Source organism: Salminus brasiliensis, chromosome 8 (genome assembly GCF_030463535.1).
Source record: "Salminus brasiliensis chromosome 8, fSalBra1.hap2, whole genome shotgun sequence".
Classification (NCBI taxonomy): Eukaryota; Metazoa; Chordata; class Actinopteri; order Characiformes; family Bryconidae; genus Salminus; species Salminus brasiliensis.
Window position 1 is genome coordinate 8,932,698 of NC_132885.1, and position 24,796 is coordinate 8,957,493.

Consider the following 24,796-nt stretch of genomic DNA (forward strand, 5'->3'; position numbering starts at 1 on the left):
CTTAAAGCCACAGAACACCACAAAATGCATTTATTGAGTATTTTAAGATTTTTAAGTCATGTCCTTTTAGGCAGGAGGGTGGTTCAGTGTAGATTACACTATGTTAGATACCCAGACAGACACCTGCTCCACTAACTGTTATAGCTGTTTATAGCACTAATATTTATTACATGGTAAAAGTTAAGCTGAAAAGCTTGTGATGTATTAAAGATATATCAAGATATATTTTATATTAGTATTAGATAAGTAAGTAAGTATAAATAGTGAGTGTGTGACTTTATTTGAGGCCAAAAATGTCCAGATGCAGTTTTACAAGTCTGTTTACCACCCTGTTGTTTTGCCTTTACAATGAAACAACACCAGCGACATGCTCAGGAAAAGTATAGCACACTTTTAACACTGTAACAAAACATTATTATTCCCAAGTTTTGCTGTGCTCTCATGGTGTCCTCTCAGTGCGATGTGCATTTAGCAAGCTGAAGAGAATGTAGCTGGTTAGCTTTTAGCCTTGCTGCCCACTCTCTTCCTTGCGTTTGTCTTTCTTGAGTCTTACTGGTAAAATCTAAGCCGGTACTTTTCCTTCTGATCTGTGTTTAGCTCCAATTTGGTTTAGCTGAGGTAGTTCAGTCTGTGTTCAAGGATACGGACATTGAAGAGAAGGAATGGTAAAAGCTACTTAACTGTGGCTATCGTGGATCCCTGTTTGCTTTACCAGCCTCCGATTTGTTGCATGCTGAGTCTGAGCTCCCGTTCTGCGGACAGTGGCACTGGAAAAGCCACGGTTACGAGACCCCGTCCACATTTCCGTAACTAGCAGATTCTGGAGGTGATGAGCTGCTCTCCAATATAAACAACACCATATTCTTTTGTAGTCGCCATCACATGCCATGACTGTTTCACCAGCTTTGACTAGAGCTTTAAGTGGACTGGGTTTAGGCCAGTTTTGTGGGGGTAAACATACAGTCAGTTGGGGATTTAGACTGAGGATGGAAACGCCTCAGCTGTGGATGTTGGGAGCTGTGGTTCACGAGTATCTGCGAACTACAGAAGGAGTAATTCACAGGAAGGTGACACTCTAAAGTTTCCTGTAGAAGGCCCCGGGCTCGCCATCATGAGCCAGTCAGATACTTTATTCTCCTGCAGATCTGGAGCTGCGCTCTGGCCACTCAGGCAAAACGGGGCGAGATAGATGAGGCAAGGCTGCTGATTGCATTTTTCTCGCCGGAGGAGAGAAAAGGCTGGGATGAGGCGGTGAGAATAAGAGACAGAGAGAGAAAGAAAAAATGTACATAGCAGAGGGGAGGCGGATAGGAGGAGGTAGAGGAGGGGGAGAAGAGATAAAACACTGAGGGAGGATAGAGAGAAAAAAGTAGATTCAGGGAAGAGGAAGCAGATAAGAGATAAGGACACACACTCTTGAAGGAGAAAGCTCCAGGTGGTGCCATTTTGAGGTTCTTCACCATGGTACATTATACTTTCAGGCACAGCTCTTTCACAGAGGTTCATAGAGTTTATGTGAAGTCCCTCAGGGAAGTTATGCTGTTTTTATGTTGTAGGTGGAGTTGCGAGGCTGGCCTGGTACTCTGTGTTTAAATGAATGGAAGGACATGTCTTGCATTCTGCTACTTTCAGTTGCACCCATTGCTGCCACAGATGTGCAAATGCACACACACACACACACAAACACACACACAGCTTGTCTAGTCCCTGTAGAGAAGTACTGCCAATAGATTAGGACTCTCTGGAGCAAAAAATATGAACCTCAGGTGTAAAGCCCCTCCACATTGAGCTGTGAAGCAGTAGAACAGTGTTCTCTGGAGTGATAGTTTGCCACAAAGTACTTTTGGGATGAGGCGGGAAGTTGAAGATGAGGTTTGGTTATGATCATCCAACACCCTAACCTTACTAGCGCTATTGTCGCTGAATACAATCAAATCCTCACAGCAATACTCCTCCAAAATCTAGTAGAAAGCCTTCTTGCCTGGGCAGTAGAGACAGTCACTCCAGCAAAAGCAGGATCAACTCTTTTCATACCCTTGATTTAGGAAGAAACAGTCCATGAGCAGGTGTCCCAATACTTTTGTCTGTGCAGTGTATGTATTCATTCTTTGGGTATAGTTTGAAGCACTCAGCTTCATGTTCGTTAAAGCATCTTTCTTGCTATGAAGAGCAGAATCTACACAACGAATGAGCAGCATGAACGGATTTTCTTTCTAAACTGAAGAAACAGTGGCAACTCTGCAGTGGTGGTCTTGCTGCCATCGCTCTTTCGCTCATGTCCATGCATGCTCCACCCAAATTGGGCAGGGGAGGAGGGTGGCGACAGCTAGGTCAGTCTGAGCAGGATGTTCTATCAGATCATCAAAGGGCTGGAGCCCTAAACGTCCCTCTCCTGGGTCAATCTTCTCAGACTCTATTATAAAGAGCTCCCCTGGTGGCCATTCATGGACCTGCACTTGAAGACACAGACTAACAAAAAAAACTACCTGTTTTTCTCTTTTTTAGATACTTTGAATGTGTCAGTTGTTGTCAATATTTCCTGATGAATGGACCAATAGAAATGCCCTAAAATGACTTATTGTAACATTGACTTTTAGATTTTGTAGGTACCATTTTCTTTTAACATGGCAGTGACAATATGTTTAGTTGTTGCATACCAACGAAGGAAGCATTATCATTTGTATTAACCTTGAAAAGCCAAGTGTACCCAAACTTTTGGGCAGATTATATGTATGGGAGAGAAAGAGAGAAAGCAAGAGAGAAAGAAAGAGAGAGAGAGAGAGAGAGAGAGAGAGAGAGAGAGAGAGAGAGAGAGAGAGAGAGAGAGAGAAAAGCCCCCTGCAGGTCTATAGTGGCGTATGATTTGAGAAGGGCAGCGGTAGCTTTGGGGTAATGAGCATGTGTGAGTCAGGCAAGGTTAATGGGGTGCATACATGTGGGATTCAGTAACGAGCTAACGCCATGAACACACACACACACACACACACACACACACACACAGACAGACACATACACATCCTCCCACGAACCCTGGCATCCAATTCATTAGCACTATCATGCAGTATGCAGCAGCAGATAAGTTTGCTAGTTGCTCTATTGCAGCATATTCAAGGCCTGCTCCTCCAGTCCTCCTTTAGTGCACATTTATCTGTTTTTGCCTGCTCTCACACCCACTTAAACCCTTTCAATTCTGGGGGACTCACGTGTCAGTTTGTCACTCACATAACTACATAACTTACTTATTAGTTTACCAGTAGTTACTGGATATCTTCTGAGTAATATGGTTTATGTTTAGTAATAAGGCACGATTATTTACACAGCACCTTTCATACACTGTGGTTTTGTGCTTTACAAATAAATACAAAGATATTTCACATTCCAAAAAATACAAACATGATTCAAATATATCATTAAAAGAAAGAAAATGAAACTGGAATTTAATTAAATGAGGGTAAAAAGTGCTGTTACTTATAATATTCTGAGATCCAGCACCTTAGGAAGGCTTTTGCTAGAATAGATACAATTAAAAGAAAAAAGTACTGGAAGTAAGAGCAGCCCCTAAGCTGTTAATCAATCCTTGGGATATCCGTGCTAGCAAAAGTTTAAAACCTCCAAGGAGTTGATAAAGTTTAGAAGAACAATATCTGATTAATAACCCTGAAGTTTAATGGGTTCAGTCTAGAGCTAGTCCTGTCACTTTTCTACACTATTGTCCCATAGAATTAATTTATTCAGTTGAGCTATGATGTATAAACAGTAAGTAGGTGAAAATGCTCAGTTGTGGCTTGACAAGACTATTTACCACCCTGTTTTTAGCCTCAGAATGAAACACACCTATTATGGTGGGCTCATGGGGGAAAACATATAGGTTCTTTATTTATTGGTAAAGGTAAAAAGGTAAAGGTGCACATATTTGTCATTGTGCACTGTACAGCGAAATGTGTCCTCCGCATTTAACCCATCTGTGGTAGTGAACACACACACACACTAGTGAACTAGGGGCAGTGAGTACACACACACCCAGAGCGGTGGGCAGCCAACTCCAGCGCCCGGGGAGCAGAGAGGGTAAAGGGCCTTGCTCAAGGGCCCAATAGTGGCAGCTTGCCGAGCCCGGGAATCGAATCCACAACCTTGTTATCGATAGCCTGGCGCTCTAACCGCTGAGCCACCACTGCTGGCTGGTTTACATCACTACGATGGACTCACAGGAGCCACATAGCATAACATAGTCTAGCCTAGTCTAGCCAAGCTTAGCACTGTGACAAAGACAAATGATTTTTGTAGTTATTCCCAAGTCTTACCAGATGATGGTGTTCTCATTGTGTTCTCTGTGTGTCCAGCTGGTGTCCACAGTGTTTGGCTAGCTAGCTGAAGAGGTTATACACATTTGGCTAGGTTAACTTTTAGTCTAGCACCCGCTCACTTTACCAGCTTCCCTGCAGCACACACCATCCAGTTTACTGTAATCGGCCTAGTATTAGCCTTTAGCCTTTTTAGCTTACTAGATTCTCTCAAAGAGGCTGTTGCTCATAGCTGGCGAATGCTTTTGCTAGTTGGCTAGATATATAGAATGTTTTATTGGTTATTTGCATTTCAGTAAAGATACAACTTTGTTAAATGTTTAGTAACAAGGTACATTTATTTATATAGCACTTTTTTATAAACTGTGGTTAGTCAACATGCTTTACAAATGAGAAAATAGAAAGATATTTCACATTCCAAAAAAATTAAAACATGACTCAATATATCATATCACAAATATATCATTAAAAGAAAGAAAATTGGTGCCATTACTTATAATATCCTGAGATCCAGCACCTCAGGAAGGCTTTTGCTAGAATAGTTACACTTAAAAGAAAAAAGTACTTGAAGTAAGAACAGCCTCTAAGCTGCTAATCAATCCACCCGCTCACTTTACCAGCTTCCCTGCAGCACACATCATCCAGCTTACTCTAACCGGCCTAGCATTACCTTTTTAATTACGTGATTAATTTCTTAGTGACCTTGCATTCAATCTATGTTCTGTTTTGACAGGTTCTACCAAAAAACTAACATGGAAGAACAACTGTATGCACAATAAAACTCCAGATAACAATGTGGGGCCTGTATCGGTAGCGCCAACTGGAAACCAGTTTTGTCAATGGGTTTCATGTTAGCCCCACATATGGATGCCTACCAGAGGCCCAGCAGGGTCCCACCAGGGTCAGTGATGGGACCAGGAAGAGTTGAACGTGGGTGCAATTTGGGTTGTACACTGCACATGGGGCATAGGTGGGACCCATATGAGATTAACGTGAGCTGTAAGGATGTGGCCCATTTGGAAAGCCCACGATCCACCTATATGAGCCCCACATGTTGACTGGAACATTTTCCTTCAATTGGGACCTTTATCCTTCAATTTAACAATTTAACCATAATTAACATTAGTGTCGGACTGGCAATCAAAATTGGCTTCCACTTTTATCTCATCTGTGCAGTGAACACACACATATACAACAGTGAAACACACACAGTGGACAGTGAGCACACATGCCCGGAGCGGTGGGCAGCCATTGCTGCGGCACCCGGGGAGCAGAGAGGGTGATGGGCCTTGCTCAATGGCCCAACGGTGGCAGTTACCGAGCCTGGGTATCGAACCCACAACCCTGTCATCAATAGCCCGGAGCTCTAATCGCTGAGCCACCACTTTCCCCTAAGATCTACAAGTGCTGATTCTAGTGGGATATAAATTATATGAAATTACACCATATGTTGCCAGGATGCAGCAACGTCTCTGAAAGCTTAGCTGATGAGTTCAGTCAGGTGTTTTGAGAGTAGTCAGTGCACTAAAATGTGTAGAGGTACTATAGCTGTCCCCTTTTCTTTGACCTGTGAAAAGTCTCTCAATTCCAGGATAATCGCTCAAATGCAGCCCTTTTGTTATAGCTTCTTTAAAGCCCCGGTCAGGAGGCCCAGCGACTGGCAGGCTGTAACAGAGGCTTTCAAACAGTGAAAACACAGCAAGATTGCAACCTATACAACCACAATATGTATATTCACCACATGCTGGGCTGGTGACTAAGCCGAGAGCCAGGCCCGGGCTTCTGTTTCTGATGGATGTTTGAACCGTTTCAGAGAGAGAGCCGAAGCAGATGTCAGGAGCTTTATGCTTAGAAGCAGGCTGGAGTACCAGGAGGATGAAGACGCCCTGAGCGAGCTACTGGACTATGGTATTAGTTTCCTAATAATGTTATTTCTTGAATTTATGATATTATAATTTTATAATTAGTGGTGTAACAATGCATCAAAACAATACATAGTGACACTAAATGTTCAAAAGTTTGTGGACACCCCTTCTAATGAGTGCGATTTAGCTATTTCCAGTTGCACCCATTGCTGACACAGATGTACAAATTCTCACACACAGCTTGCTCTAGTCCCTGTAGAGAAGTATTGTTAATAGAATAGCACTGTCTGGAGCAGATAAACATGAAACCATTGGCTCCGTGCCTAATGCCAGGTATGGGCTAGAGGGGCATAAAGCCCCCCAGCATTAAGCTGTGGAGCAGTGGAAGAACTGTGTTCTCTAGAATGATGGTTGGTGCTCCATCCAATACTTTTGGGATGAGTTGGGGAGTCTGGGATGAGTTAGGGAGTCTGGGATTAGGTAGGGTGGTGATCTTCCAGTCCAAATACAGAAACCAAGCTGCAAAAATGACCTGTTTAATATTCATTGTTTCTGTAATGTCCCAACAACCACCTCTTTTACATGCAATACATCTACTTATTCAGCATAAACAACTTAGCTCCGCCCATTCACACTGAAATGATGTGGAGTGTCTTAGTCTGGATTGCTTTTTGAATAAGATACATGACAGGGCAGCCAATCAGAACAGAGATCATTTCCATATATCTGTCTTTAAGGCACAGAATGATAAAGAGAGACTGGAAAACGCTCATTTAAAAATGAATTATGACTGCACATAAACACGTAAACACAACATAAGCAAACCTTTGGGAAATAAACAAGAAGCAAGGCAAATGCAGAGATGGGCCCTTTCTGAAGTACAGTGCAGGCTGTGGATGATGTGTGTGCATTTGTGAGCGCATGTGAGTTTGCATAAGTCATGTGAATCATTGGTGTGCACTGGTGTCTTTGTGCATGTTATTAAGTCATTTGTATGATGTGCATTGGTGTGTTTGATGACTCTGTGTGTGTGTGTGTGTGTGTGTGTGTGTGTGTGTGTGTGTATCTAGAGCTGTGTTTGGAGCAGGAGCGTGATGCATTTCGATTGGCCACAGTACTTCCAGTGTGCCAACTGAGAGAGGACCTGCTATATAGAATGACATCAAGGCCTCCAGCAGCCAATCAGCAGGCAGAGTGGAATCAAATCCTCCAGCAGGTAACCAATCAGCATGCAAGCAGGTAGCCAGCTTAGGATCTGTATTCACATCCACTGTATACACAATATCAGTGTATATATGAGTATGTATATGACTCTCAGTTTCCCTTTAGACACTCACTACAAACAAGTGGTGACACTGTGTACACACATGGACATGCACACACACGCTCAACCACAACACTGTATTCCCTTCTCTCTCCTCCACTGGCTTTCTATCTGAAGTGCTTGCAGGTGGGATTAGTTTAACATGGAGAGGTGCAGGTAACGAGGAACTCAGACATCAGAGTATTCCTGTGATTTAGTTCCACAACAACTTTACTGCTATAACTTTCACCATAGAAATAGCACCAGCTTATTCCAGTGTGGTGTCATGCACCAATGACTGTAGAAAACATGGAGCGTGCAACATCTCCATCTCTTTTTCTCCTCCAAACTTTCCATCTCCAGTGTCGCTAGTTTTCCCTGTTCTGAAATTGGCCCATTGCCACCCCCCCAAATACCCTTCTGTTATGTCTTAAGAAGGTGGGGCTACACTTAGAAATGAAGTGATTGATAGCCTTGGCTGGAAGAGACCAGTCGTCTGCAGGACCTGCATAACTGTTCTGTTCATTACATGGGGTGGCTTGTAGTTGTAGTTGTGGAGTTGTAGTGGAACACTTTTACTGTTGATAGTTTCCACTTACCGACAAACTGGGAATCCAGGGGCAAAATCCACTCTGCTTCTGCACTGTAAGCTCAGTGAAGGCAGACTGAGACACTAAGGCTCGGTCTGGGAGAAGACGGTAGGCCCATCTACTAAATGAGTAGGCGAGTTTGGCTCCACCTGTGGTCTCTATGGTTCTGGCTTCATTTCTATAGAATGGGAGGGAATGGAACCAAGGTATCCATATCATATTTTCTATGATATAAATAAATAAATAGTTTACTGTCAAATTACCACATATAGAGACCTATTTCCTATTATAGACTTATTTTAAATGATATATTTTACAAATAAAGGTTACTTACTCATATGCGATTCTTTTTCTTGTTTTATTTAGAACCTTTGTGCATTTTCTTCAGTTACATGTATAATCTAGGCTTGGAGTAATCGTCCTTAGCAGTTCTACACAGACATGTTTATAGGAATTCTGTTACCAGTAAACAACATTATTTTAACTCAGCGAAGCTCACTAGCTTATTACGTTCCTCCCAAATGTATCTAGAACAACAAAGTCTCCTTAGAAAAGCATTACAAATAGAATGGGATGCTCTGGAGCATCTGCACATGAGCATCTGGCCAACATGTCCAATGCCAAGTGTTGGTTACATGGGTATAAAGCCCCCTGAATTGGGCTATGGAGCAGTTAATTTGCAATCTTTGGAGTGAGAAAGCTCCATACAGTCGATTTGGGATGAGTTGAAGTGGTTTTGTGATGCACATAATCAATCTTACATCAGTTCCTAACTTCATGGATGCTGCTGTGGCCATCAAATCTTCACCATCCTAACCTAAAGCCTTTCCAGAAGATTAGAGGCTGCTGCTGCAACACGGAAGGACAAACTCCCTATTAACACCATACCATAGATTTCAGAAGAAACGCTTGATGAGCAGGTGCACATATTGCCGATTAGTGACTGAAAATGGTTGTAAAACTGTGAGGAGACAGGACTAGACTTTTCATCTTCTAGTCAAAATCATCTTCTACTCTCCCTCTATTTGCTTTTCTGCTTTCTCTTTTCCTCTCTGTCATTACCTTTAGAGGTCCTGGTTGCTTTATAGAAGCTCAGACTCATGTTTGCATACTGTCTCGTTCACTTCCAGCAGCAACAGCATAGACACAATGGTTCAGAACGTTTCCCAGCCAGAATAATCCCTAAACTCTCAACCACAGAGCTAGATCACACATTGAAGCACACTCTCCCACACAGACACAGAAATGCACAAACATAACATGGACCAAAAGTATTGGGACATGTGCTTATTCGTTGTTTCTTCTGAATTTAAGAGTATTAAAAGCGGGTTGTCCAGCTTTTTTTTGGAGTAACCGTCTCTACTGTCCAGGGAAGAAGGTTTTCTACTAGATTTTGGAGAAACATTGCCGTGAGGATTTGATTGCATTCAGCAGCAAGAGAATTAGTGAGGTCAGGATGCTGGAAGTTTACCACCCTACCCTGCCTCATCCCAAAAGTATTGGCTGGAGCACCATCCATCATTCCAGAGAACACAGTTCTTCCACTGCTCCACAGCTCAATACTGGGGGGCTTTATATCCCTCTAGCCCACACCTGGTATTAGGCAGCATGGTGGTTCATAGGTTCATGTTTATCTGCTCCAGAGAGTCCTATTGGATTGGCAGTGCTTCTCTACAGGGACTAGACTGGCTGTGTATGGTGTGTGTATTTCCACATGTTTGTCAGCAATGAGTGCAACTGAAAGTAGCTGAATGCATTCATTAGAAGGGATGTCCAGCAATTTTTGATTTACATGGTCAGAGGGCCACAGCTGTAGATAGCCTGTATGCCTGTGAATGCCAGATTTGTTCAGCAGAGAATCACTTATTTATGAATAGACTGTGATGTCAGGGATTGGATGTAAGTTAGCCTCAATGGGACTTTGGGCAGGCGGGAGTGGAATAACTGCAACATTCAGGTTGCTCACGGGAGCGGCACAAATGATGCAGGTTTCCTGCGGGAGTGAGTAGGGCTATTACGAAGACCCTTTTTTACACAGCTTTATTCATTTCCATAGATAAGGGGAAGTCATGCAGTGTCAGAATACATTACCATGAGCTTGCAAGATGCTAAGACTCTGGTCACTTTAAACCCCATTTATAAAAGAATTTATTTCTAATTGTACCCCATTTTCTATCCATTTACCCAATCCCTATTTATGTGAACTCCCCATATTATTACTAGCGATGCCCAACTCTAGATGGGGTGAAGACTAGCACATGTCTCCTCCGACACATGTGGAGCCAATCAGTGCCTCTTTTTGACCTGCTGCGGTCGGTAGCCAGCGCGGTCGGCTGAAAGCGTGGCTCCCCAGCTTCAGTACCACAGCTAACAGCCGCCTGTGCTGACCAACATCACACTGGAAGTGATATGGGGAGGAGGTGCCGTCTACCCACCCCTGAGAGAGCTAGGCCAGTTGTGCTTTCTCCAAACCCCCAAACTCTCCAAACTCTTAATAATAACTATATAACTCTTAATAATGTCTAATATAGTATAATATATAATATATAACTCTTATTCATGCTGTATGAATGTACCTCTGTTGGACATACAGTGTGTGTCCAAATGTTTGTGGACTCCCTTTTAAGTTGCTCCTATTGCACTGACACACACACACACACACACACACACACACACACACACACACACACACATCTTGTCTAGTCCCTGTAGGGACATGCTTCCAATACAATAGGAACTGTGCTCTTTGGAATGATGGATGGTGCTCCAGCCAATACGTTTGGGATGAGTTGAGGGGTTGGGGGTGAGATGGGGTGGTGATCATCCAACTTCCTGAACTCATTAAAGCTCTTGTCACTGAACACAATCAAATCCTCACAGCAAAGCTCCAGAATTTAGTAGAAAGGCTTCCCTGGACATTAGAGACAGTTACTCCAACAAAAGCAGGATGAAGTCTTTTTTAATGGCCTTGATTTCAGAAGAAACAATGGCACACATATAGGTTTGCATTCCTGTCTTTGTGGGCTGTTTCCATGTCCTTCTGTATGAGTGTGGGTAAAGCAGCTGTTCTTCGAATAACAAAACCCTAACCTTGGTCTGAGAATTCGGAGAAAGGTGGTGCATTGACTTTCAATGATTAAAATGTGTCAAGTGGTTGCACATAAATAACATGTGTTACACGAACACGATTCCTGCCAAAACAATAAAACTGAAAGAAAGCAATTGTGTTGGTGCAGTATTGTGTTCATGTGAAACCACTTGACATATCTGAATCATGAATCATGTTTTCAGCATATTAGATGCCATGAGGTTTTCAAGGACATCTGCTGACAGAAAACCGCTTGCCATCAGATTCCATTTCGAAGATTGTTCTGCACCAGTTGCCTATACAACCAGCCAGAGCTTATCCCAACAGCAAGCCACCACAGCATTTACTGTACTAGTGTAATGGAGTGGATGATGAGGGAGGATGCAGGTGTGAACTGCTTTTCCAGGCATCACTTTTAACTGAAAAGTCAGGAAATTGATTTGCATAGGGTGGTGGTATTCAAGAAACAAGACTATGTGGACAAAAGTATTGGGACACCTGCTCATTTATTGTTTCTTCCAAAAACCAAGGGCATTAAAAAGAGATTATCCTGGTTTTGTTGGAGTAACCATCTTCAATGTCTAGAGAAGGCTTTCTACTAGATTCTGGAACTTTGCTGTGGGGATTTGATTGCAGTCAGCGACAAAAGTTAGTGAGGTCAGGGTGATGATCGCATCAGTGAGCCATGAAGTCCCAGCTCACCAGTTAGTCCTTCTTGGCACCAGCCACTGCATACCAGGTACATCCAACAAGACCTGCCTAATGTTTTGGAGATGTTCTGACCTAGTCCCCTTAGCCATCACAGTCTGATTCTTGTCAAACAAGCTCAGATCATTATGCTTGCAAATGCATGTTTGTCCTATATACATATATACACAGCTGGACACTCTAATGTCCCTTTATGTATTAAGGATCAGAGGTCCTCATTCTAGTTTTGGATGGTCCTTGCATGGTCTGGCACCTTCTTCCCTCTGATATCCACTTAATCTCTGTTCCTCCCTCAAGGCTCGGCTCTGTGGGAGACAAGGCTTTTAGTGTAGCTGGCCCTGAACTCTGGGACACTATTCCAGCTCACCTACGTGCCTGTACTTCTCTCCCTTCTTTCAAAAGCAGCTGAAAACCTCTTTTGTCATATCTGGTCCAGCTCTGAGAATGAATCTGAGGGAGGTATGTTGGATTTCCAGACAAGGCATACTGTCTTATGCTTGAATTCCCACCTTGTTCTTTGAACACAACTTTATTTAGCTGTAACTTACTGAAAAAACCTGCCAACTGATCCCACAGCAGTGGCAGCATGAATATGAGGCTAGCTTACACTACACTAAAAATATCGGTGCTGCAAAGGGTTCTTTGAGTGATGCCATAGAATAACTACTTTTGGTTCCATGAAGAACCATGTTTGTAGTTTTAGGGGCTTAGAAACCTTCACTTGAGGCACAGATTCTAGCAGCCATGGTCTAAAGGTCAGAGAAGCAGCCTTGTATCCGGAAGGTTGTGGGTTCGATCACCTTAAGCAACAGGACACAAACACATGTTCTTGCTGTCCCTCAAGTACAGAGGTCTTGAAATCTGGACCTCCCAGAAACTGGAATTAAGGTCCAGATTTGAAGATCTGGGCTCTAGTGTGCTCACTAGTGTGTGTATGTGTGTGTTCTCTGTACAGATGGGTTGAGGGTGAATGTCCTATTCCTATATGAGCAGCACAAATGGTGGTTGAGTGGTTCTTCACACTTTTCAAACACCTTATCTACACATATGTGGTTCTTCCAAGGCATCATTCAAAGAACCTTTTGAAGCATCTTTATTATTTGAGAGTATAACCTTAGCTTTGGTCTGTTCTGGAGACATCTGGTCCTCACAAAGAGCTAAACACACTCACACACTCTCACACTTGCTGCAGACAGTATCAGCGATTGTGTGATAGAGCCGGAGAAAGTCGGCGAGTTCAGTCTTTTCAAACAAAAGCATTTTCCTGTGGAGCTACTGTACTAGTTTTGCCCTGAGTGTGAGTAATTACATCGATTTCCAAAACCCGCCGTTGCCAACACACACTGCAGTGGAGAGTATGAGCAGAAGAGAGATAGAAAAAGCTCATCTCCCGCCGCCCTCTCCATCAACTCCGCCCCCCACCCCCCCCGATGAAATCCATTCAGGACCACACAAACCAGCATTAGCACACCTTATCACCTCGCCGCTAACATTTTAGTGCCCCTCTTCTCACATCACACAACTTCTGCTCTGAATGAGATGATATGATGTGTTTTGGCCTCACCTGGACCACAAACACACTGAATGAGGTGTGATAATGCTGATGGAAATGGGGCTAGAGTTCAAACAGTGTATGTTAATGGATTTGGTGGTAGACAGATGCTGTCAGAGAGGGCACACACGCAGAGGTATGAGAGATGAGTCATCTAATCAGTTCACACACACTCTTTCAGAGCTGTGTGTAAATAGGAGCATCATCTTCTCTCGCATCTCTCTTGTGCACGCGTCTCTCTCTTCCTCATATCCTCTATCGTCTTCTGCATCTCTTGCTTTCTCTATCTCTCTCGTCTTTCACATCTCTCTCGCATCTCTCACCTACCCTCTATTGTTTTCTTTTGCATCTCTCTTGCTTTCTCTCGTCTGTCACATCTCTCTTTCTCTCTCTCTCTCTCTCTCTCTCTCTCTCTCTCTCTCTCTCTTTTTCTCTTTCCTAGCCTCAATCACATTTCTTGGAGCTCTCTCACTTTGGTCTGTTACATATCTCTCGCACGCTCTCTCGCTTCTACCCTTTATCATATTTCTTGCATCTTTCTCACTTTCACTTGTCTGTCTGTCTCTCTCTCTCTCTCACACACACACACACATCTCTATCCTCTATCCTCTATCATCATCTCTTGCATCTCTCTCACTTTCTCTCATCTATCACATCTCTCTCTCCTACCCTCTATCATTGTCTCTTGCTCCCTCTCTTACATCTCTTTCTCCTACCCTTGTTCATCTTCTGTTGCCTCTCTCTTACTTTCTCTCATCTGTCAGACCTCTCTCTCTCTCTCTCTCTCTCTCTCTCTCTCTCTCTCTCTCTCTCTCTTTCCCTCTCTCTCTCTCTCTCTCTCTCTCTCTTTCCCTCTCTCTCTCTCTCTCTCTCTCTCTCTCACACCTCTCTGTCTCTTCTACATCTTTCTTCATCTTACCCTCTATCATCTTCTCTTGCACCTCTCTCGCTTTCTCTGTCTCGTCTGTCTCTCACGCGTCTTTTTATTTCTCTCTATATACAGTCATGTGAAAAGGTTTTCTCAGCTGCAGATGATCGAACCATGGTTAGGGAGGAGCCGGTCCTATTTAAACCTTAGACATTTAGTTTGGTTTGGTCCTGATTATTAAAGTGAGTGGTGAAGATCACCTTGCCTAGATCCAAAGAGCTTTCTGAGGCCTTCCGATCGAAGGTTGTAGATGCGAAGTTTGGGAAACGATTTTAAAAAGATCTCAGAACTATTAGAGAACCGTTCCACTGTCTCAACTGTCTGCTAAATCAGCCCAAGAGCAGACCTTAAGATGCGTAAAGAGGTCTCCAACAATACTAAAGTATTGTCATTGGATCTGCTGGTAGCTCTTACCATGGTTGATGTTAAAGTACAGCATCTACCATCAGAAAGAGAAAAACCCTCGGAGGAAGGAGGAAACCCTCGCTGTTATAAAAACATCAGTACAAGATGTTTTCCAGAGAACACTTAGAGCAAGACCAGGACTTCTGGAACAATGTTCTCTGGACAGATGAATCTTAAGTCGTACCCTTTTATTATTTCTCTTCTCTGCTTCCTCTCTTTCTCTCTCTCTGTCTCTCTACTTTTTCTTCTTTCTTCTCTTTCTTCTCCATTCTCTTTATTACTCTGTATTTTATCTATATCCTTGAACCCCCCCCCCTCTGTTGAATGTATAAGAGGATTCAGAGTCGCTAAATTTCAATCTTCACAGGCTTGTTTAAAGGTAAAGTAATGTATGTTTTTTTTAAATCCATTTTGCCGGAGCGGTCACGCTGAAACCAGTTGATCTCTTCTTTGCAGTGGGAAAGCGGCCTCCGTTCTGCAGAAGCTTTAAAGCTATTTGGTCTTAAGTACCTTGCTGAAGGGCACCCAGGCAAAGCTCTGCACTGTGACTGAGCACTGCTGATAGATTTCACCTTCTTCTGGCTCCTCATAAACAACCCCAAAGTCTGCTGGAGTGAGTTCATACTGGAGCCACGCAGTCATACTCTTAAAAACACTGGATTCTTCTGACCAGAGCTTGCTTTTCTGTTTCTGAAAGGATGAGTGGGGTCATCATGCCGTAGCCTCTGAAAAAAAATCTGTTTTACACAGTTTTCCACCGTACTTGTAGATGTAGTCTATTGGCCAAGACATGGTTGGTGTTAGAAATGTGCTGTGCTGGAGCTCGAGGCTAATGTAGCTAACAAGTAATGCAAGCTTATAGGGAATGAAAGTGGTTAATATGCCCCTTCTGCTGTTATTCCAAATTCAAGGTGCATTTGGGTGGTGCGCATTACAGGTTGGACAATGCAGGGGTTCAATGCAATGCACCCTTTATGGGTGTATCTCCCATAGTGACATTGGATTCTTAGCGACTATGCATTTTTGGCACAAAAATGGCAAAAATCATGGCAATTAAAAATGCATAAATCCACATCCAGCAGATACCCTTCTCTACATACCCCACTGGCTTAACATTATGTAAACTGCAAGCTAAGACAGGCATTTGCATCAAACCCACCCATTGGCAAATGATCTGCAGCTAAAACTGATTCGATGTTTATATATTCTGTAGCTCCTCCCCCTCAATCTGTTTACTGTTTATTCCCATCTACAAGTTAGAACTCCCCCTATGACATGGTTACCAGACTAGAAGGCTTTTGACAATGAAGCTCTGAGTCCTTGCTTAGTCTAAATGATGAGCAGCAGTTAGACTGTAGGGCCGGTCTAGAACTGTGCAGTTGCACTACATAAAAACTGAGTGAATTAACCTTTCTTTTTTTTTATTGAACACAGAAATGTTCATGACTCCACAGCTCTAGAGTGGAACAACTGTCTAATATGCCTGCTTATCAAGAGACAGAGTATTATATGTTCAAATCCCATCAACACCACCATAGCCCTTTATGGTCAGGAGTCTGAGAATGGGCAGGCCTCTTTTAAGTGATCTGGGGAGTTCTAACCTGCAGATGGGAATAAACAGTAGACAGATTGAGGGGGAGGAGCGACAGACCAAACATCTGTGAACACAATACTTAATCAGTTTCAGCTGCAGCTCGTTTACTAATGTTTTTGTGCTTAACTCCTTAAGTATTAATTGTGGCCCAATCTGAGATCTCTGCACGATTACTGGTCAAATCAAAGCACAGACAACAGTATGCACATATAGGAATGACGAGTTCAGTTTAATGAGGTTTAAACTGTTGCTTTAGGAGGTGCACTGACTGTTTTCTGAAGAGGGCAAGGACCTTTGAACCCATTTCTCATCACTACAAGGTCAGATTTCACATTCAGACATTTTTGAACCAACCACCAGCAGCATTAGCCTCCCTACAGTCCTGCCTCTGAGACTGAGCTACTCACTACTGTCTAACTCAGTAAGTGCTCTAGTTAATGCATTCTGCTCAGCAGAGCCTGTAGTGGAGGCATGTGATGGCTCAAGAAATGAAGGTGCTCTTTGAGGAACTTGACCTCCTGTGACCTAAACACACATCAAAGGAAAGGCTCTCAATGATGCTGGAGATAAAGATGGTTCTTACAATGCAGAGTACTTTTGAACAGCTTAATCTGACCAAGGAACAAATCCGGGAAAATGAAAACGCAGAAGAGGGGGAAATTGTGACAAACGTGTTTCGTTTCTCGGACGTGACTTTCAATTTCCCCTCGCATTCCAAGCCTTATCAAACACACCTGGTCCCTTCTGTATGTGAGAGGGAGAGAGAGATAGAGACAGATAGGGTGAGTGGAGAATGCAGTGATCATTGATTATAATACTCAGATCAAATGTTATATATTGCTGTTTTTACAAAACATCACATGGCTTAAATGTTAACTTTAAAGCAGCATTATGCTATTATGCTATATTATTGCTATTTTTTTGTTTTTGGGCTCCCCCGACAGGTGGGGAGTATAATTCACTTTTTCTCCATTGCAGTAAATACGGATCACATTGTGAGCGCCCCCTCATGGACAGTTTTATGGACAGTTTTTATAACCCCAAGGCTGTTAAATAAATTAATTAATTAAATCATTTTAAAATGATAAATTTACTGATTACATAGAGTTATTTGAGGTTTTGTAACTCAACTTACTTTAGTCAAAAGGTTTCCTAACTCCCATTTTTACCTTTGTATCTCAGTTTGATCAGAAGTATATTTTGATTTGAGCCTAAAAACATTAGTAAATGAGTCAAATTTGGACCATTCATCAATAAATGTACACACAGAATGAAGGCATGTAGGGTTTTAAAGTAAATAAATAACAGTTACAGTTCTTAAAAAACTAAAATGTCACAAATAAATGAAATAAATAAGGCTGTATTTCAACAGCTCTGTACATCAGTATAAAACTCCCTGCTTCATACTCATAAAAACATCTAGGAGAAACAGAGGAGTCACTGTTCGTACTGTTCATGCCGTTTGCTCTTTCTGTTTTGGTTCATTTTATTGCTCTATTTTACAGCAGAAGAGCGAGGAGACAAAACGCACTGGCGAACATAATGACTCAAGATCGGCAGCAGGCACCTTCTGTCTGTTTACCATGTAATACCCAGTCACTGTTATGGGTTTTTCTACGATAAGATAAAGTTACATTTTAATCACTTTATCAGTTCACTGACACCTGCCATCTGTCATATTTATTAGCAGAGGCTGGACATGGAAACGAAAACGGAAACAGCGACACGGAAAAACAGAAACGGACCTAGTCAGTCTTTTCTTTGTAAGGATCTTGAGAACAACCTTCCTGAACAGCCAGTGTGTTTAGAGAGGCTCTTGGGCAATGCATGTACATAGAACATGAATGAATGAATTTGATTGTAGCAGCAGCACAAATGCTTGAACAAATGAGCTGTATTTATTTGTATATATTTGTAAAAGGGTCTGTATTTTTGTACGGTGGAGATTAACATAACAAATATATACACACACACATACACACACACACACAGCAGTATCCTACAGTAGATGGGCAGATACTGGCAGTCACTGTAAAAGTGCCTGTATTTCTGTACAGTGGACATCAACATTACAAATGTATACAAATTTATTTGTAATGCTGATCTCCAGCCAAAGTAACAGTGTGTAATATACTTTACATAAAATAAATACTTTTCAATAAAAGGAATAAATATCTTATAAAATAATAAATAAAATTAGGTTCTGTTAGTATTATAAGTACATTTGGACAATGTCTATTATGCCCATTTATCATGAAATCTTCACACAATATCACAGATACTTTAACACAAATACAAACACAGGTTCCCAGAACTAGACGTGGAGTACCCCCTCACTGTAAGTAAGTAAGTAAGTAAGTAAGTAAGTAAATAAATAAATAAATAAGACCAATTTAAAATTATGATTACAGAGTTAGTACAGAGCCCAAAACACATTAGTAAATGAGCTGCAGCTGGAAATAATTATATGTCTATGGCTCCTCCACCACCTATTTACTGTTTATTCCCATCTGGAAGTTAGAACTCTCCCTATCACATAGGGGAACCTTTCTATTCACAGTTTTGTACTTATGATCTCCTGTCTCTTGACAAGCAGGCAGTTAGACCATTGCTCCACTCTAGAGCTGTGAAGCCATGAACATTTCTGTGTTTAAGAATGAAGGGAAAGGTTAATTAACTCACAACTGTGTTTTTATGTAGTGCAATTTTACAGCTGTAGACCGGCCCTACGGTCTAACTGCCTGTTTATCAACTGTAAGGAAATTAGTAGTTCCCAACAAGGGCTCAGCACTCCATTATCAAAAGCCTCCCAGTCTGGGGATGTCATGTGGAGTATGGGGGGACGGGGGTGGGGGAGTCCAAACCTGCAGATGGGAATAAACAGTCAACAAATGGAAGGGGAGGAACACAGGGAAACAAATGCTAGTTATGAGAACTTTTGACTAAACTAAGTTTAGTTAAATCCAAAACACTGTGATCAGTTACTGGATCATATTACATTGGCCTGACTTTATTTTCTTGCTTTTCTCTTGACATAGTAAGAGTGACTATAGTTGGAAAAGACTAATAAAATAAACAATTTTATGGCTTTGATATGACAGCCACACTATGTGAATGGACAAAAGTATTGGGACACACCTTTTAATCATTCAATTCAGGTGCTTTATTAAGTCCCATTGCCACATGTGTATAAAATCACGCACCTAGCCATGCAGTCTGCCTTTCCACACATAAGTGAAAAAAGTCATTCTTAGAGATCTCAGTGAATTCCAGCAAAAAGTCAGCTTGTGACATTTCTACCCTCCTAGATATTTCTAGATGGTATTTTTGAAAAGTGGGAGCTTTTAGGAACCACAGCCACTCAGTTGTGAAGTGCCAGACCACGTAAAGTTACAGAGCAGGGTCAGCGAGTGCTGAGGCGCATAGTGCACAGTGCTGAGTTCCAAACCTGCTGTTAGAGCTGCAAGGGGAGGGGAACAACTCCATATTAATGCCAGTGCATTTAGAATGGGATGTCATAAAAGCTGGTGCAGGTGCAGGTGTCCTGGTACTTTTGTCCGCATAGCGTATCTTTAAATTGGAATTATAGACGGCCTGAGACAAGACTTTAAAAAAATAAGCTACAGTGACTAATAGTGGTCAGCGACTCCCTATAAATGATTACAGCCAATGTATTATCTCCTACTGCTCTGTATATCTTAAAAATGACAGCCCCTGCACCTTCTAAAATAGTCCGAAAGAGTGATTACCATGATCTCTGGACCTCAATCCGAACACTATCTCTGGCTTGCTTGTCTCCTTGCACTCTTCACCCCTGTCTCTATCTCTCTCTCACTCTCTCTCTCTCTCCCTCTGCCTTGCACATGCGAGAGCAGACTCAACTTCAGATCCTTAAATATATGCGACAGGATGCTGCACACTGGAAACTGCACTGCAAAACTCATGCAGTGATTTAACCTGACTCAGATGTGTCCATCATTTCCACATGATAATAATATATTGCGTCAACACAGATAGTTCTATAGGCAAGTTAACTGAAAGACAAATTTGTGTTGATGTCATGTGTTTTATTCATGTGGAAATGCTGCACACATCTGACTCAAGCAGCTGTAATGCATGACTTTCTTTCACTGTACCAGTTTGAGATGGCCACTGCCTTTTTTAATAGGCATAAGGGCAAGGGATGCCAGCTGACTAAATAAACCGATCAGGACAGCTGGCCGTGCAATCTTAAAAATAAAGGTGCCTCAAATGATAATTTGAGTGATGCCGTAGAAGAACCACTTTGATTCCATAAAGAACCAATGGAGTGTAATTTTGAGATTTTAAGGCTCTGAAATTCAGATAGTCTGTGCCTTTTTAATTGTTGTTCCCAAATAATCTCAGTATAATCTCTTCTAACTACAGAACGTTCTGTCCCATCCAGTTACTGATGTGCTCAAGGCACTGAAAAAGTGTGTCAAGGGGACCGTTGTTGTTTGGGGAGAGGGCCAAATAAATCTGACTATCATCTGCATAGCTGTGATAAGATATCCCATAGTCTTGTAGGATCTGCCCAAGAGGAAACATGTCAATTAAATAGAAGCGGACTAGGAATCGAACCCTGGCAGACACCATAGGTGTCTCGCATGCTCTTAGAAACGTTATTATAAGTAATGTTATTTAAGTAATTCCTGCCTTGCAGATTTGGACTAAACTATTTTATCACTGTTCCTGAAAGTTCAATCCAGTTCTCATGTCTGTTTATTAGAATTTTTAGTTCAGTGGTGTCAAAGGCAGCATTGAGACTGAGAACTAGTAGAACTGATATTTTCCCTAAGTCTGTATATAAACAAATGTGGTTAATAACTGTAATTTAAGCAGTCATTGCACAATGATTCAGCTGGAATCCTGGCTGGAACCTTTCCAGACCGATGTTTAAGGATGGAAATCCAGTGAAACAATAAGTAAGACAATTTTCTCAATAATATTTCCATTGAAATATAGCCCAGAACAAGCTCAGTGGGTATCAGGACCTGATTGCAAGTGCACTGTGATGGTTTATGCCAAGTGAGTAAATATCATTACACACCGTTGTGTACGGTCATGTAACCTGGTAACTACAGCTTCTCACCATAAGCTGATCTTCTCCTTTGAGATCTTCTTGGTCTTGGGATAGTAGTTTTGAATCACTAGTCCATGAAGCAATCCTGATTCAGTCATGCTGGTTTCTCTTTTACACCATCCAGGAGAGTCCAGCCTTTCTCTCTAGAGAGTCCAGTCAGGTGCTCAGGAGTGTGTGCCATCAGGCCCTTCCAACTGATCCAGAATGCAGCAGCATGACTCATTTTCAGTCCTCTGAAGTTCACTCATGTCTCTTCTCTGCTGTGTTCCCTTCCCTGGCTCCCTGAAGTTGCCCGCATAACCCTTATACTGGCCTACAGAGCCAGAAATGGCAGTGGTCAAATCCTGCAGTGTACTCAGAGCCCTTAAGGCCTCAAATACAGCTCAGCTTCAACCACTATGAACTTCTCCTCTCTGTCTTCAGTGTTTTCTGCATTTCATTCTGCATCAGGAAAAAAGAAGACATATATTTAACAGAAAATTACACAGATGCCTCCACAACTACATCTTCATATCAGAATATTAGGACCACCTCTGGTTGGGAATGAACTCGGCCCATTATATCAGCTCCACTTCCCTTATAGAAGCACTTTGTAGGTCTATAATTACAGACTGTATTCATCTGTTTCTCTGCATACTCTATTAGCCTCCTCTCACCCTGTTCTTCAATGGTCTGGAGCATACAGGAACACCACAGAGCAGGTATTATTTTGGTGTTGGGTCATTCTCAGCACTGCAGCGACAACGACATGGTGTTGGTGGTGTGGCTGGATATTTGTGGTTAGTGTACTGTACTGTAGATTGACGCTGAGGGGTTTAAACACTCCAGCAGCACTCGTACCAGAGCAACACCCACCAATACACCAACACCACCATGTCAGTCAGTGTCACTGCAGTGCTGAGAATGACCCATCACCCAAATACTGCCTGCTCTGTGGTGGTCCTGTGGGGTCCAGACCATTGAAGAACACAGGGTGAAAGGAGGCAAATAACAAAGTATGCAGAGAAACAGATGGATACAGTCTGGAATTATAGAACTTTGCAGTGCTCCTGCGTGGGAGGTGGAGCTGATATAATGGACAGGAGTGATCATAAAATTCTGATATTCAGATCTTTTAGTCATCAGTTGTGTGTCCATCCTTTACCTTTGTGTTAGCTTTGGTTGTTTTTTGGGAAACTTGCTTGCAGTTTTTCCAAAGACTCCATACCAGATGTTCAAACACTTACACACCACACCACACCACAAGTAATACTAAACACATTCAGTGATGCTGAGGTCTGGACTCTGCAGTGGTCAGTCCATTGTTCTGAAAATACTAGCAGATAAATGGAGGGATAATATCAGTCATTCTGTTTGTCTACACTAGACAGATTAGTTGAAAGTAGGAAAATGCAATTAATGGTGCTTTAAATGAACAAATGTCCCAAACAACAAAGAAGAAATTGGGACACCTCCTCATTTATTATTTCTTCCAAAATCAAGCCCATTAAAAAGAGGTTATGCTGTTTTTGTTGAAGTCACTGTCTCTACTGTCCAGGGAAGAAGGCTTTCCACTAGATTATGAAGGAGCACTGCTGTGAGAATATGTTTTCATTCAGAGACAAAATTGTCAGGATGTTGGATGATGGTCACCACCTCCCCCCCTAATCCCCAACTCATCCCAAAAGTACTGGAGGAAGCACCAACCATCATTCCAGAGAACACAGTTCCACTGCTCCACAGCTCAGTGCAGGGGGGGCATTAGGCATGGTGCCAATAGGTTCATGTTTATCTCCTCCAGAGAGTCCTATTTTATATAGGCAGTACTTCTCTACAGGGACTAGGCACTTTGCACACCCATGTCAGCAAGTGGTGCAACTCAAAAGTAGCCAAATGTCTGGAGGTAGGTGAGGTAGCATGTAGAAAAGGGAAGCTGTGAGAAAAATCTGAATAGCTGTTGCAGAGATTTGGGGAAAATAAGTTCCATAAATTGGGTGTTATGACAAACTTCCATCCACCTAATGTCTGTCTCTATCCCCAGGTGGTATTTGTGAAAGAACAACAGCAGGCTCTGATGGACAGACTAGAGGAGGAGTGTTTTTCACTTCTACAGGAGCTTTCTGCTTCTGGACTGGAGGTACTAATAACACTGCTGTTCATCACTGCAGACTTTTACACACTGTATAAATCTTACTGTAGATTTTAGCAGAATTATTGACAAGGTGAAAAGATGCGTCCTACTATTTATGCTGTTGACTGCAGCTTATAAGCTAACCCACTACAGCAATACAGGAAATGGATGAGGCTATTTTTGCCCATTTACTGGTGCTGTGATTCTCCGAGTCCTTACCCGCAGAATGATTATAGCTCTATGACTCTTTCAGTTAACTTGCTTTGAAGACTTTCCCATACAGCGATCTACTCTCTGAGAATTACCATCCTGAAAAGCTGGTGTGCTCAGACAGGTTATCAGACGGCATCTGATTGTAGTATATAAGTGATCTAAATCCCAGTGGCAACAAGAAAGACCCTGTGCATTGCAGCAATGTATTTGCTTACTTAAACATAGCCTTCCTCCACTTCCCCAGGCCAGTCTGGACGCTGCTGCAGTGGAGGAGCATGCAGGCATTCTGATGAAGGTGCCGCAGGAGGTTCTGACCGCAGACTGCCCTTACACTGACCTCAAAATGTCTCTCATCAGTGCCTTTCATTCCCTCTCTGACAAATACACACAACAACTGGACTCAGTGCACAACAGGCTGCTGGGCATGGACAGGTGATACACACACATAGACACACTTTTGCCTTAGAGGTATTGCAAAGCAGGCTTGTATATCAGATAATAGCTAATAGTAGTTTTGATAGTAGCATGAATCATCAGCACGATTTAATGAAACAAGTCAATTATTGGAAGGTTTGACATGAATTTCAGATTTTTGTGGTATGTGGTGGTGTGCTTTTGAGCTGCACTAAAAACAATTACTTCATATAATTTTTATTTTATAGCTGACATATCAACAATCATCCTTTTCACATATGGTGATGGCAAAATTCTGCATTAGTAAACTGTAGAATGCAGCCAGAATAGAGAGATTTGCCACTTGCTCTTATAACCATTACAAGTAAACACAAATGGGAATGTAGCCTGAGGGGAATGACTCATCAATGCTGCACTTCCCAAACATAAGGCACACCCTAAAGGTCACCATATTTTATTGAAACTGCCCAGTTCACTCAGTCAGTATAACACAACTGAATAAATTCACTGTAACTTAAAATATGCCAAAAATCTTACACAAATGTACTGCCTGTATCTCAACTATTAGTTGAGTTAGTTTGGCCTTATCAGCTTAAGTGATCCCACATTTCTGTAGTATTT

General features: G+C 42.2%; 1 protein-coding gene across 1 annotated transcript in view; it reads left to right on the forward strand.

The window, feature by feature from the left end:
- The window catches only part of LOC140560544 (coiled-coil domain-containing protein 148-like), a 97,026-nt gene that overhangs the window by 22,295 nt on the left and 49,935 nt on the right, over positions 1-24,796 (forward strand). Inside the window, exons 4-7 of the mRNA XM_072685020.1 lie at positions 6,115-6,209; positions 7,237-7,382; positions 23,459-23,554; positions 24,006-24,193. Of these exons, the coding sequence (XP_072541121.1) occupies positions 6,115-6,209; positions 7,237-7,382; positions 23,459-23,554; positions 24,006-24,193 (525 nt within the window). The remainder of the gene's footprint in view (positions 1-6,114; positions 6,210-7,236; positions 7,383-23,458; positions 23,555-24,005; positions 24,194-24,796) is intronic.